Source organism: Nicotiana sylvestris, chromosome 1 (genome assembly GCF_000393655.2).
Source record: "Nicotiana sylvestris chromosome 1, ASM39365v2, whole genome shotgun sequence".
Classification (NCBI taxonomy): Eukaryota; Viridiplantae; Streptophyta; class Magnoliopsida; order Solanales; family Solanaceae; genus Nicotiana; species Nicotiana sylvestris.
Genome location: NC_091057.1, coordinates 14,092,424 through 14,109,003, shown reverse-complemented (window position 1 = coordinate 14,109,003; position 16,580 = coordinate 14,092,424). Strand labels below are relative to the sequence as shown.

General features: G+C 37.4%; 1 protein-coding gene across 1 annotated transcript; it reads left to right on the top strand.

Moving 5' to 3' along the window:
- The first annotated feature begins 15,528 nt into the window (after positions 1 to 15,528).
- On the top strand, positions 15,529 to 16,314 carry LOC138890448 (uncharacterized). The gene has a single exon (XM_070173832.1). The coding sequence runs from the start codon at positions 15,529 to 15,531 to the stop codon at positions 16,312 to 16,314; it is 786 nt and encodes a 261-aa protein (XP_070029933.1).
- Positions 16,315 to 16,580: the final 266 nt, after the last annotated feature.

The window sequence follows — 16,580 nt, the reverse complement described above, 5'->3', positions numbered from 1 at the left end:
AAAAAATTACTAAAATTGTATTAAATAATATGATATGAGTATGAACCCATAACTTTAAATATTAAACCCTTAGAATTAAAATCCTAGATCCGCCTGTGTTACCTTATGCATTAGTCTGCCGCAATAATTCTCTTGATGGTCTAAGTCCAACGAATGTAGATAATAAACACTCCCTTGGGAACATGAAAATAACTATATGTCAACTCCTTAGAATTAAGAGCGACAAAGAGACCCTAGGAACAAAGATGCAACAATAGATGAAAATTCTTTAATATTTTGTCAATGTAGAGCTTTACATATCTGTCTAATTTTTAAAAACATAATACATATTTCTAGCAGCAAACTTAGTATATCAATATTAGCCATAAAATATTTCCTTAGATAGCAGATCCAATCAAAACCTAAACCCTAATCATATGCCTAAAATCATGCAGCTTATTAACTTAAGGATTTGTTCCTTATTTATCTTCTAAACATGTGTTCTTTAATCCCAACCCAACTGATTCCGTAGTTTATATTTTTTTGGTTTATGTTTTTTTTTTCATGTTTGAATATTTAAATCTTTATTGATAGTATATACTAATTTTTATACTGTAGATATTTTACAAATATATTAAATATATTAATGGATATGTGTACAAGTTTTTTATTAGAAAAAATATTTATGGTATATTCTAGTATAAATATTTTATATCTTACACAGAGCATGAATATACTAATTATTGTATACTAGTTAACATAATTTAAAATTATTGGAATTTAACATATATATCTTACACATAATTTGCAAGTATGATACATGTAATAATACTGGAATAATTTTGTTACTTTTTTGTATGTTTTACAGTGGAAATTGCTTTGAGTATATAATTTTATAAGTCTTGATTATACCATGTGTATACATTTGTACATATTTAAATTGAAATAAATATCATTTAAAACACATAGGAGTATTATATAAGGTAAAAATACCAGATCCTAGATACTAGGTTATAAAAAATACACTATATATATTTAGGGTATATATGCTCAAATCATAAATATACATCAAATAAACAACTTAATACTCTGTAAAAATACATAACATAGGCATCAAATACATTTTAGTACACAATAAAAATACTTAAGATATTGGTCTGTTGTGCATCAATATCAAAAAATTCCCAACTCCATGAGACTTTCAAATGCCTTGTTTTGAAAAGGAATAATAAAGAAACCTTCGCATGATCCCTACAATTTTGAGAAAAAGAATGAAAAGGGAGGAATTTTTGGGTTCGTAATGGTAGAGAGATTAGTGGATAAATAATTTCTACAGTTTTGAGATTTTAGTTGAATATGGAAAACTTTTAAGCTCTAACGGATGATCCCTTAAATCATGGGTCAGTTTTAAAAAACAAAAATCTGATGGTAACGTATTATTTTTAAAATATGCTATATATGTAAATGAATTTGCTCTTTTTGAAATAAATCAAACATACTATTGTTTACATAATATTTGCTTACTAATTGCTCTACAGAGTAAAAATCTCAAATGAGATGAAAGGATTACATTAATTATCACCAATTGTAGTATTTGGTTAAAGCCCATTGGGGAGGGTTAACCACGTTGGCTAAGTAGAAACCATTCGACTTTACCAACCAATAACATATGTCAGTCTGATCTCCTTTTGCTTGTTTAATACATGTTATCGCATCATCAAATACATTAAAAGTTTTTTGTTTTGAACCCCACCCAAAATTACAATAAAAAAGAGTAGATCGAATTATATTCTCATGAAATGAAAAATTCCAACTTTGCCCTGAAAGAAGTTTGTGTATTCCAAGATCATCCTCTTTAGATTTACAGTGAAATTTCAGTGCCTTGATGTTTTTTGGAAGAGCACTAGCAATATAGACATGATATGTCCTTTGTGAAATAAAATTAGCTTTTGTGACTTCAAGTTGAGTGAGGGACAACAAGAATAAAAATAAGATTGTTTTCTTCATAGAGCAACTTTTTTTCATAATACCTTTGAAATTCTTGCAATAAGAGAAGTTGAACATTTGTACTTATATACTTGAAAATATTAAATGCATTTAACCCAAAAAAGAAAAAAGAAAATATTAAATGCATAAATCTTGTTCAGATTTATTGTGATCTAAGATAGATTACAATGAAATGGAAAAAAATATCTTTTTATGTTTATAACTTTTTCATGGTATTTGTTGCTTGGACTATAGGCTGAAATGAAAATTGGATGCATCATTCATGTAGCAGGAGAAACTTTCCCATTCCTTAGCCGGAAAGATATATGGCTATGAAAGAGAAATTAAGTGGAACAAAATTGACCGGGTGGTAGAGTCGTGGAAACGTTTGTTTCTTCTATATTTTGGACCTTAGCTCCATGGAAGAATATGTTACTGCTGAAATACGGAAAAATTAAAATCTTAGATCGGGATTGGGCATGGACGAGCCTTGTTTGGGCCAGCATTTATGAAAAATGAAAAACTTCCCCGATCATATCATTAACCAATGTATAATTCAAGATCGGGTCCAGGATTCGAGTCAAATCAACCTTCCCTCTCATCTCAGGGTAAGGCAAGAAATTATTTCAAACGTTCGTTGTTCAATATCTCAGTTGCTCAAGAAGTCTCTCCTTATTATTTAAGCGCTTCCTTTTGTCAGTCAAGTTTATCACTATCAAGCCCTTCTTCCATAGTTGCCCCATTAATGCCCCTTTTGTTGTATCTCTTTCTCAAATAAATGAGCTCATTTTAGTGAAACATTAATAGTTCGCTCTATGAGTGTAAAATTCATCATGTGACGGTTATGTCCCTCTGATTTGGATCGTGACAATTCTCTTAATGGACTAAGTCCAGTGAATACACGTAATGACTTCTCGCTTTGAAACATGACGATAAATATCTATCAACCTATTAGAATTATAAAGGGATAATGATGAAGAATTCTATTAATTTTGTTGATGTAACAAAACAAAGATGAAAAAAAGTTTACAATAATTATCACCAACTATAATATTTGGTTAAAGCCCATTGGGGAGGGTTAACCATATTGGCTAAATAGAAACCATCTGATTTCACCGACCAATAACAAGTGTCAGTTTGATCACCTTTTGCTTGTTTAATACATACTATTGGATCATCAAACACATTAAAAGTTAGTTGTTTTGAACCCCACACAAAGTTACAATAAAATAAAGTAGATCGAATTATATTCTCATGAAATGTAAAATCCCAATAATACCCTGAAAGAAGTTGACGATTTCCAAGATCATCCTCTTTAGATTGACAATGAAATTCAAATGGACTAGTATTCCCTGGGAGATCATTAGCAATATACACATCATATGTCCTTTGCTTAAGAAAAGATTTTGTGCCTTCAACGAGAGAATTGAGAGACAACAAGAATACAAAGAAGACAAGTTTCTTCATATAACAACTCATTCTTGTTCTTGAAATAGGAGAAGAAATGAAAATTTATACTTATAGATGAAAGTATCAAATGCATGAATAATGCTCCATCTGTTCCAATTTATGTGAACCTATTTTCTTTTTGGTCCGTTCAAAAGAGAATGACCTCTTTCTAAATTTGGTAATAATTTAGCTTAAACTTACAATTCTACCCTTAATGAGAAGCTTTTACAGCCACACAAATACTCGGGGCCCTTTTTGACTTGTTTAGGACCACAAATTTCAAAAGTCTTTATTTTTTCTTAAACTCTATACTCAGTCAAATAGGTTCACATAAATTGAAATAGAGGGAGTAGCAATCTATGATACATTAATATTTTGACCAAAAGATTGACCAAATAGCATGATTTTATCCTTGATCCTTTGGAATATACCTTATCATTTGTAAATACTATTTTTGCTCATGCTGACTTTTCAAACAATCTTCGTATTAAAATTAGATTTTATATAATTAAAAAATATGTACATGAAATACTTCAATAGAAATAACTACTCCATTGAATCGCATGGCAATCAAGTTTTTACTTAATCAGATTACATTTTCATAATGTAAACCAATTGAATCCTCTTAATCTAAATGGTAAAAGTAGAAATGGTTTATTGTACCTTTCATTTATTTGACAACGATAGGGAACATAATACTCAACATATAATTATTCACATGATAAAAGTCTATGTATTATTAACCATATAATTATCCTTAATTACGTTATTACTCAACACGACATAAATAATCTAGAGGAATTCATAAAGCACAATAGAGTCTTCTACACGTTCTTAGTCTTGAACTATGCGCACGTGCGGTACTTGACAATTTGCTCACGATCTTGCACAACTCACTCACAATCTTGCTTTGCCAAGTCAGTCTAAAATATTATGCTCAAGATCGCTAAGAGAATGCTAGAAAAAATACAAGAGAATTATTAAAGGAAGCTTTGTATTAGAGAGAACTTGAATTGTTAGCTTGACGAGTTACAAATGAATAGCCCCTTTATATACCAGTCTCTAAGGGGCTAGTTTATAAATATTAATTGTTGCACAAGTCCTTTATATTTACAAGATAAGGGCTTTCTTTAGATTCTCTATAAGGTTGGAAGATTCCAAGAACTTTCTTAGCAAATCAATAAGGATCTTAGGTCATCTAAGGGAAATGTCCATATTTCTCTAGAATCTTCCTACAAGTGCTAGCCTTCCTCTTATGTAAGCTTCCATATTACATTAATATATGCCAAATGATGCCTATGTGACATGATGATATCGCGGGTCATCAGACTTTCCTCCACCTAATGTTGCGATGACTGTGGCGTAATGCTGCATCATAAACTCCCGGATCTTATCTTTTGATTGCCATAAGTCTTCATATTGTTCCCACGTGGCTTCCTCTGGTAATTGCCCCTTCCAATGGATGACGAACATAGCGATGGCTTTCTGCCCTTATTTTCTCCTAGCCTAGTAATGAATGATAGCCTCAATCTCCCGATCAGGCGAGGCGGGATAGTAATAGACGCTTAACTTGATTGGCCCCTACTCAAATCATCCTTGTCTTCATGATATGGCTTAAGCATACTGACATTGGATACAAGATAGATCTTAAGATACGATGGCATGTCAAGCTTGTATGAGATCTTACCCACATAGGCGATGATCTTAAATGGCCAAAGAAGTGCACCTTTGATCTTGAAAACTTATACTTCTCCCTCTTGATGTATAGATTATTCTCCTGCAACGCTTGAAAAACTTTTCTTAAGTGCTCCATATGCTCATCCAAGGTGTTGTTGTAGATGACTATGTCGTCTTGATAGACTACCACGAACTGATCAAGGTAGGTACCTTATTAAGTGCCTGGTAGTCTATGCATAAGCACAATGATCCATCATTCTTCTTCTTCTTCTAGAACAATACTGGAGCGCCAAAAGGTGCCTTCGATAGAAGGATGTGACCATCATCCAATATCTCTTTCAATTATTTTCTAAGCTCCTCCAACTCGGGTGGTGCCTTATGATATGGGGCAAATGGGGGTGGCTTAGCCTTGAGCTCCAATTCAATCTTGTGATCCACCTCTCGCCTAGGAGGTAAGTGCTTAGGTAGCTCCTCGGGTATGACATCTTTATTCTCCTCAAGTAACTTCCCTATACAAGATGGCAGTGCCTCCTAGAAACCTTGTCTTCCCCAGACTTGCAATGGTTGCCACGAACGTCGGCTCCCTCCCTTCTTGAGCCCCTTGACAAGTTGCATAGATGAAAGTTATGCTTGGCTTTGTTCGTGTGTCATAGTCATTGTAGGCACCATGAAAGATCCTTCTCACTCCACAGCAAAGATAGGTTGGAGGTAGGGGTCGATCAAAGTATGACAATGTCTAAAAAACTCTTGCCACAGTATGATGTTAAAGATAGAATCCTTTTTTATGGCCCCGAAATGCCAATAACAAGGAACAGTCATGGCAAAGAAATAACTATTATTTTTTGGATCATTTTTATGGGTTGGAAATTTTTTAGACACTTCGGGTGTGGTCGCTCTGATGCAGATGGCATGTGCTTTAGTACACAAAAATTTGGGAATCGGGCGGAAGTCCTTTTTTATGGCCACAAAATGCCAAAAAACGAGGAACAATCATGGAGAAGCGATGACTATTTTTCCTTGGTTCGTTTTTTATGGGCCGACAAAATTTAGGTGATTCGGGTCCGGTCACCTAGATGCATGCAGATGGCGCGGGCTATAGTACATAAAAATCTGAGAATCAGATGGAATTCCAGTATTATGGCCCTAAAACACAAAAAAATGAGGAACGATCATGGCGAAGCGATGACTATTTTTCCTTGGGTTGCTTTTGTTGCGTTGGCAAAATTGTAGGAGATCTTGGTCCGGGCGCTCGGCGTGGACTATAGCACACAAATATCTAGGAATCGGATAGAATTCCAGCTTTATGGCCCTAATACGCCAAAAATTGAAGAATAGCCAAGGCGAAGCGATGACTATTATTCACTAGGTCAAACTTTTATGGGCCGGAAAAATTTTAGTCATTCGGTCCAGTCGCCCCGATGCATGCAGATGGCGCGGGCTATAGCACATGAAAATCTGGGAACCAGGCGAAATTTATTTTTTATGGCCCAAAACATGAAGAACTGTCATGGAAAAGCAATGACTATTGTTTCTTGGGTTGTTTTCGATCAGCCGGTAAAATATAGGTGATTGAAGATCAGTTGCCTGGCTGCATGCAGATAGCCCATGAAAATTTGAGAATCATACAAAATTCCTATTTTATGGTCCCAAAATGCTAAAGAATGAGGAACCATATGTGAGCACATGATTTTTGCCCTATATATGAATTATTCCCAAAAAAACAAATTCAAAGAAAAATGATTTTTCTTTATTTTTACAATTTTTGTGTATTTTTGTGTCATTTTCTGATAATTGTTTGCATTTTATTTGTGTATGTTAATTTATATGAAAATACAAAAATATGCATTTGTATTTAGGATTTAATTTCATATTTTAGTGATTAATTGGTAATTTAAAGTTGTTTCATATAAAGAAAATGTCAAGAAATAATTTTGCGCACTTTTTAATTTGTAGAAATTGTTTTAATTTTAGTTTTACAAAATAGAATTTAGTTCATTTTGGAAAATCAAGTAATAATTTTAGTATTAATCTAGTCCATAAATTTTATTTGTCATTTTAAACAAAAAATATAAAAATTACAAAGTAAGGAAAAGGGAAAAAATAAAGCAAGAGGGAACAATTGATTTAAAAGAAAGGACAAAGAAGAGGGTTGTCTCTATTAAAAGCCAATTGGGCTCAGTTGTGACCAAATTCCCAGCCCAAACCCACTCAGCCGGCCCAAGTATCTTTCCCTTAACCCGGTCCGCCCTCGTCAGAGCCCAAACGACGTCGTTTTAGGGAGTGATCTCAACTGTTGGTTTTTGATCAGACGGTTGAGATCATCCTATGATATTTTATATTAATATGCCTGAACGACCCCACCCACCCCCTCAATCGTCTCTCTCACCTCACGCTCTCACCTCAGAGATGAGGTCACCGGCTCCGCCCTAAACCGCCGCCGGAAATCGCCCCACGGCAGCGTTCCAGCTCCAAATACACCCAAAATTTCACCATATACTCCTCTCCTCCTCCCCTTCCTATATCCAAGCTCAATTTCTTTCGAATCACAACCCATCTCCTCGAATCTTAGATCGAAAATCCGGTCAAAAACCCTAACTCATCCAATCTCGCCCAAATTCACACCATATCTTCCCTTGACCTCCCTCATCCCTAATATCTCATTAATTTCTGTCAAATAACTCCGGAACTGGACGAATTTTGAATCCAAGGTTCCCGCTGTTTTATGTTGTTTGGAGGGTTTTTTTTTCAAGACGAGTGACCTCAGGTTAATATCATAGGTCTATTTCTTATGAAATGGGCCTATAATATTAACTTGAAGTTAATTTCGAAGTTTTTTGGTTTGAAGACTAAAATTGCAGTAAGATTTCTCTCTTTCCTTCTTTAGTTTTTTAGTTTAATTCGTTGTCTTGTTTAATTGTGATTTCCAGTTTAGTTTAAGTTTACCTCTATGAGTGATATGAATGTTTAGCATATTTCTTTTTCTGATTAATTTTCACTTTCGTTTCTTTTATGCAAATTTCTGTGTTGATTATTGGTTTTGTTAGTTAAGCATTCAATTGCTAATTGGTCGATAACATAATTAAGTTTCCTCTTTATCCTGTTCGTATGAAGTTGGATGTGGAATTTACTTGGGATTGATTTCAGTTAGTATTAGTTGATCATTCAATTTTAGTGTTAACTGGTGTAGTGTTTAAGATAGGTGGATTGGATATAGCTGAGTAAGTCATTTGTTAATTAACTTTAGTTAAGTTTTAGCTAGGGTGAGGGGATTGGGATCAGTTAACCTTAATCTGTAATTTTCAGACTATTGAAAGGGCATTTTAGACATAGAAAAGGGTAGTTTCTTTAGGAATAGTAATTTCAAAGTAGGAGTAAGGGTAGTATAGGTATTTTAGGGGTAGAAGAGCATCCTAGGGCCTTCTAGAAGGGTACTTTAGTGTAGATGTTAGCACAATAGAGGTATTTACTTGTTGAGCAAGTCAAAAATAAAGGGACCAAACTGAAAATAGAAAAGGACTAAAAAGAAATCAAAAAATCTGATTTACCCCTTTTTGGTTGCCTATAAAAGGGCATCAAATGTCTTAGGGAAGAGGTCTTTTTTTGGGGGAGCCCAAATATTCCCACCAAAAGATTTTTCTCTTTTCCTTTATGTTAATTTCAGATTAGCATTTCGAATTCCAATATTGAAAAGTACAAAAAAACATCAGAAAATTAGAAAACCAAAAACAAACCAAAAAAAAAACAAAAATGGATACTGTCTCATTGAGTATTTGGAAGATCTGATTCTGTTTGCTGTTAGTTTTCTTTATACTCTTAGGTGTTCCGTTAAATTTTGGGTTCATTGAAGTAGTGTGGTCATATTCCAGTGATTTCACACCTACTGGGGCTAAAGTTGGGTTGATTTTAGGATTTTCTGGTCTTGTTTTGGTCCTTGGATGTGTGCTGGAATCATCCCTAGGTTGCATCTTCTATTTTGGGTGTGTTTTAAATTCAACTGAGTCCCTTGGCTCGAGTAACTACTGTTGCTATTGGTTTTCAAACATTCCTGGGGCTATATTCCGACTTCTTGGGTTGTTTATTGTTGCTGTTGATTAACTCGAAGTGTTGCTGCCTGAATCTCTCTGGTTCTGCCATTGTATAGCTGCTGCTCATCCTTTTCCCCTGATAAAATTCCATTTCCAGGTACACAGATGTAATCCTGCCAATTTGTAAGCTGGAAACTTTGAGCATGATATCTACATGAAGAATTGAAGCTTAAATTTGAGTTTGCTATTTCACTGATTTGTGTCTTAGATATTTTAATTACTAAATATCATACGAGTTTCTATAAATGTGTAAATAGACTCATAGAAACTATTGGACTATGGAATTTGTTCTCATTAGAATTGTATTGGGTTGTTAAACTTAGATATATTCATGTATTAAATTAAAGAAGGTTCATTAGGATTGTTCTAAACACTGGTTGGAATTGCATAGCTCGAATTAGACTGTCAGATTGGAATGAGTTCGTTTGAATTGTGTGCTGTCCATTTGTGTCTTTAAAATGCCTATGAACTGATTTTAGTGGATCATTGGTAATCACCAATTCTTCAAGTGAATTAATGCAATTGGGCCTAATAGTGTTAGTGGGGTGCAGATTACTAATTTTGCAATTTGGAGAATCTAGCTAGCTGAAACGAAAGCTATTTTGGAATAATTTGGTTTCAATCATTTGTACAGATTAACAGTTTCTTAATTAATTTCATAACATTCCCGTTTCAAACATTTATCAACATCTCTATCTTTGTTGCCTCGTTAAAATGGATTGGGCTTTGACTCACGGAATTGGAATTGAATGGTTGGGCCAGCCTCGGTCAGTTGAGGACATTCAGGCCCAAGGCCTTTTTGTTTGGAGTTTTTATAATGTCTAGTTTATCGTTTATGCATTACATGGTGTGGGCCTTTCAGGCCCAAAAGTGGAATGACAAGTGATTCGTTAGCGATTAATTAGCTAGCTATGGGCTTCGAGTTAGGTAGCGGGTTCAAGCTAAAAGGTGTGTCCTTTTGTTTGGACCCAGACTTGAACTCGAGACCCGGACTTTGATGTTAACCAATTAGGATCTTTTCTTTTTCTTTTAGAAACAAAAACAAAAATAGAAAAATATAGTCGCTCTTAGGTTTACCCTTTAAAATAAAATGAGACGAGCCTCGCTTAAGAAAACACAAAATGCAGGGACCTCATTAAAAGTTTAAAAATACTTAGAAAATCGGGAAGGGCCGTTTAGCGAACTTCACGGCCCTCCCAAAAGATAATAATGCGTTAGACTTTTAGACGCGATTCTGAAAAAATTACTTTCTTAAACTCGGGTGTGCATTTCATGCGACCCAAATCAAATCCTTAAAACGTTGAATAAAATATGTTTAGGATTGCGGGTGCATTTCATGTGGCGCGATCCAAAGACGTGTTTTAAACAATGGTCAATCTTCTTTAAAATTGAATAAAAGTGGTTAAAAGTTAAAACTTGCACATAGGTTCATAATTGTATTAAAATCAGATAAATAAGCTGAATATGATAGTTGAGCGACCGTGCTAGAACCACGGAATCCGAGAATGCCTAACACGTTCTTCCGGGTTAACAGAATTCCTTACTCGGATTTCTGGTTCGCGGACTGTTAACAGAGTCATATTTTCCTCGGTTCGGGATTCAACTAGTGACTTGGGACACCATTAATCTCCCAAGTGGCGACTCTGAATAAATAATAATAAATCTCGTTCTGATTGTCCTTTAAGTGGAAAAATTCCTTTATACCCTTACGAGGTGTAAGTAAAAAGGAGGTGTGACAGCTCTGGCGACTCTGCTGGGGACTGAACCCAGAATCTCTGGTTCAGGGTTTAGAAATCGAGCTTAGAATAATTGTTGTGTTCGACTTTATCTGATTTTGTTACATGATCTGTGCCTAATGTGTGTTAATTGACTGTTTTTACCGCTTTGATATTATGTGAACTGTATATAAACTGTGCTGAAACCCATCTCCTCTCTGAGTCTTCTAAATCATGAAGAAGGGTGCACTTCGTGTGATTTCTTTTCTGTATAGTGTCTAATTCCCATTTTAGAACGAGGTTTGGATAAGTTGCAAAGCCGGCGAAGCTTCTGTATTCCCGGTACGCTGCCTCCCCCTCGGCTCGAGCTATCCGCTCGGGTAAGCCAGGTCTAGAACAAACACCCAGCTTCTGAACCTAGAATAACTCAACCTCATGCCGGATCCCTAGTAGGAACGCTTATCTGCATCATGTTGCATTTGACTTAGGGGACTCAACACAGGTGTTGAGTCCGTCTAGGAATAGCAACCTGAAATGAAAAAGACCATCCCGATGCATCCTATTTGTGTTGTGCATTTATTTGTTCTGAACCTGCATGTTGACCGGTTTCTGAATCTCGGGAATGTTGGAAAATTGAAAAAAAAAAGAGAAAAAGAGAGAAATAACAGCTAGGGAGTTAATTGATTATTTTAGAAAAACCCAATGCTCAAACACTGTCGAAACTATGCCGAAATTTTGAGAAAATGGAAAAGAAAAATGCTTTATTTTTAATAGTCTGTTTTACTAAAAGCAAAAGAAAAATAGAAAAAGAGTCTTTTATTTTTGGAAAATTGTTTGTTAAAAAGAAAAAAAAGAGTCTTTATTTTAGCCTGGGAAAAATAGGTTGTTTATTGTTTGTTGAAAATTAAAAAAAAGTTGTTATTTTGTCTTGTTTTCAAAAAATAAAAAGAAAGGGAAAAATAAAATAGTTTGTCTTGCCATGGAAAATGAAAAAAAGAGGTCTTGTTTTCAAAATATAGTTAGTTTCTTTGCCCGAACTACGCGGGTTTGAATCTTACAGGGCGTGAGATATGTAGGCAACCCTCATCGGGTCCAACCTCCCCTTTGCAAAAATAGCCAAAAATGTCAAAAGTTAATTTTTGTCATAAATAAGTCGGGTGATGCCGTTTTCGTCAAAAATAGCCGAATATTCCCGAAAGGGACGCCAGAAGGCTGATTTTGCATAAACAGCCCCTTTGGTCATTTTTAGGATTTTGACCGGTTAATCCACACAGCCTTAAAATCTTTGTTTCCGAAGCGTTGAAAGGCCGTGTTTGACGAATCGGGTCTTTCATTTTCATTTGGGAAAGCAAAAATAATAGCTTTGTTTTGAATCAAATAAATTTTACTCCTTTTAATCGCCTTAATAAATGTGCAGGATGAGCACAGTTGAAAACAAACCTTTCACCGTCTTTACTGATGTCCCCCTCCAACTCCATATGTGGTGGAACGATTTGGAAAAAAACAGCAAAGAAATAGTGGTCAGAATTTTGGGAGGTCTCATCGGTCTACTAAATGTCAGGGCAAGGTCGGATGTCATCGAGGCTTTAATACAATTTTGGGACCCGACCCGTAATGTATTTCGCTTTGCGGATTTTGAGCTTACACACACGCTGGAGGAAATCGCGGGTTATGCAGGGCTGAACGGAAATCTGAGGGGTCAATATCCATTGTCACCGAGGCCGGTATCTCCGCACCGATTTCTGGATTTGTTAAATATCAGCCGGACCGTGCACAATGATGATTTGTCAGGAGGATGCTGTGCTCTTCAGTTCCTATATCAGCGTTATGGTACCCCCACGGGGTTTTGAAGAGCCAAATTTGGGACTGACTCATACTGGAAACAGAAGTAAATGGGAAGCAAGACGCACCTTAGCATTCATAACAGCATTCTTGGGAATCATGGTTTGTCCACGAGAAGATAAGAAAATAGAGATAGGTCTTGTGGGAATTGTTGATGTCGCAATCAAGAGGGCTGATAGCAGTGTAGTTCCCCTGATCTTATCAGAAGTGTACCGAGCATTGACTGTGAGCAAGGAGGGAGGAAGTTTCTTTCAAGGTTGCAATTTATTACTTCAGCTGTGGATGCAAGAACATCTCTGCCACCGAGTGGGGTACATGACCTATGGGCTAACTGGTTTAAGCTGCATTGAAGAATTTGAGAAGTGGGTAATGGGTGTCGCATTCCCCGAGGGTACTGAAGATTGGTTGGTATGACTGAGGTCACTGACGGCAGATCAAATTGAGTGGGCATTCGGGTGGTTACCTGTTACCGAGGTGGTATACATGGCAGCGGGAGAATGTTATATTTTGTTAATGGGTATCCAGAGCATCCAACCATATGCTCCCCATTGGGTACTGTGCCAATTGGGAAGGTTCTAAGTTGTCCCTAAAGATGAAGATTTGAGCAAGCATGTCATCGAGTTAAGTCCGAGAGCCACGTTCTCGGAAGATAAAATTCGCAAGTTGTGGAATGAATGCAGATTCCTTGAGCCCAAAACTATGGTACGAAATTTAGCTAAAGGTGAGGTGGACCCAAAGTATAGTGCATGGCTTGGGAAAAGGTTCCAGATCCATCAGAAGCCTGCCAAAAGAGCCCATGTCCAACAATTCACGGATGATTCGCAAGAACAATGGGGTTGGCTAGCAAAAGAAGAAAGTTACAGGGCAGAAATAGGCAAACTAAAACAACAGATTGAGAACCTGCAATTTGAAAACAATGTGCAAGTCGTCGCCAATCAGGGAGAAAAGAACAGGTTGGCCCAAGAAAACGAGGCGCTTAGGGACCAAATCCAACAAATGAGAACAGTCGCTGATAAACAATCGAGGAGCCGGTCGGATGAGCGTTTGATAAAGGGGTTGAGAAATGAAATTAGAGAGTGCCGGGATGAGTTAGAAAAATCCAAGGGTACTATAGCAGGGCTCAAGGCATAGTGGGCAAAAAGAACAGAAGAACGCACCCATTACTTGCAACAACTGAAGAAGGATTATGAAAAGACCATTGCTAGTCTGAAAAGAAAGGTGGTCACCTTTGAGGATAAAGCAGCTAAGCAAGCTAAAGCTTTTGAGACCGAAAGTGGATATTGCTATGATTTACTAGCCCGAATGGAGGTAGAGATACAACAGTTGCAGGATCAGCACCTTCAGGATTCTCGTGTGTTGGAGGCTCGAAATAATCAAATAAGGTGATTGCTTATAGAAAAGGGTCGAACAAGAGAAAGGATTGAGACCATTGCCCATGCCATCCTTAGGAGATGCCAGGCATGTGAAGACATGACCCGCACTACTTTCTTCTCGGCAGTGATGATTTATGTCAAGTGAACCATGTATGAGCTGGAGCAACTTGAAAGGGATTTGGCACCTAAGCCCGCGGCGAGGCCGAACGATGCCCCAAGGACACCCACTTTTGAAGCACTAATGTATTCATAGATCGAGTCTGTAATTTCCATTTTAGAGTTTGTTGTTTGTCAGTCTGTTTTCTTTTGCGTCCAAGTATGCTAGTATGTTCTGAGTCTGTATTCGAGTTCAGTTGAAGTCTGTTATTTTCCATTTCAAAATGTTTAGTTTGTAATAGAATGTTGTGGTAATGAAAAACTTGAAAAATTCCCAAAAATTGTTCCTTTATTTTAACACTTATTTTCATGAACTACGCCTGGTCTGATTCGTGCGGGGTCACGATACGTAGGCAATCTCTATAGGATTCGACCATAACTAAATGAAGAGAGAAAGAAAGAAAGAAAACAAGAGAGAAAGGAAGAATAAGAAAAGAAAAGAGCGGAAAAACAAGAAAGGGATAGAATGCGGAAAGAAAAGAAAAGAGAAAAGAAAACAAAGAGAAAGCTTACAGTTGGAACTAAGAAAATGCCGGGATGACGCATGCGGTCGACGAAATGCATAATAGAAATGGTTAACTGTATAGGTGCATTCATGCCCAATGTGCGGTTATCCAATCTGTTAAAGAATAATCGCTAACGGAATTGTTGTCTAAATATGTGAGTCCAGGCAGGTGGTTAGTTGGTCGACATTCTGGCAACTCATTCATACAACACCATATCGAAAGATAGGTTGAATATGGCCAACCAAGAACCAGAAACGAGTATTGTTGACCCATCAAAAGAAGTAGAAGAAAGGGACGTTCATGCAATGAGGGAGGAAATGCATAAACTGAAGCAACAGATGGCTGAAATGTACCAAGCCTGGGCAAAAGGGCATCCACCTATATCCCACCATTGGCCCAGCCTCAGGAGCTACCTACTGTGAACTCATCTCCAGCTTTTCCCCTTTACCAGCAATGCCAAGGCACCACTTCTCATACATCACAGGCTCCTCCACCCAAACAAGTCTCATATCCTCCTCCACCAATCACTCCTGTCTTTGTGGCACCCCCACCTGCCACACTGCAAAGATCATCCAGCGATCCTTTGTTTCAAACCTACGACGACCAATATTATCCCCCTGAACCCACTTTTAAAGCTCCTTAGCCATATATCTATACACCCCATTTTAAGATCCCGGAAGAAGTTGAGAAACCGGTTAAGAATGCGGAACATGAAGAAGTGATTCGCAAAGTCAAAAGCCTGGAGCAGTCCTTCAGGAATATGCATGGTTTGGGCAGCCAGGTTAGCGTGGCCTACAAAGACCTATGTCCATTTCCCGATGTTCAGTTGCCTGCAGGGTTTAAAATGCCGAAGTTTGACTTGTATGAGGGGCACAGTGACCCAGTAGCCCATTTGCGTGGCTTTTGTAGCAAGATGAGGGGTGCTGGGGGGAAGGACGAATTGCTGATAGCATATTTCGGTCAAAGCTTGAGCGGGTCCGCGCTGGAATGGTACACGAGACAGGATCCCGGCAGATGGTACACATGGGATGACCTTGCACAGGCGTTCATTGGCCATTTTCAGTATAATCTCGAGATAGTCCCCGACCGTCTATCACTGTTAAAACTTGAGAAAAAGCCGGGAGAGAGCTTTAGAGAGTTTGGTTTCCGCTGGAGAGAGCAAGTTGCGAGAGTTGACCCCCCAATGAGGGAAAGTGAAATGGTAGATTACTTTTTACAGGCTTTAGAGCCAACATACTTTGGGCACCTGGTGACGGCAATCGGTAAATCTTTTAATGAGGTGGTGAAGATGGGAGCCATGGTCGAGGAAGGTTTGAAGTCCAATAAAATCATGAGCTATTCAGCGATTAAAGCAACCACTCAGGCCATCCAAAGTGGTACTGGTGGTGTGCTGGGAAAGAAGAAGAAGGAAGAAGTCACAACAGTTGAAGCTAGTACTTGGTCCAGGTCCGGCAACCCTCCACCCTATTACAACCAGCCTAGACCCCACCACCCAAATTACCCATATACCCCATATAGCCTACCACAACAGTATTATCCACCATAGAAGCCCCACTTTTCCGTCCATCATGCCCAGATATATACTCAGCCTCCGGCACACCCGCAATGGCGTGCACCGGCTCCCCAAAACACATATCCACCTCCACAAAACACATATCCACTCCCCAGGGCTTACATACCAGGAGTCGGCTTTCGCCCGAACCAAACTTTTAGAAATGAGAAAGTCCATAACAAAAGAACCTTTACTCCATTGGGAGAATCCTATACCACTCTCTTCCATAGATTGAAACATATGGGAATGTTGACACCAGT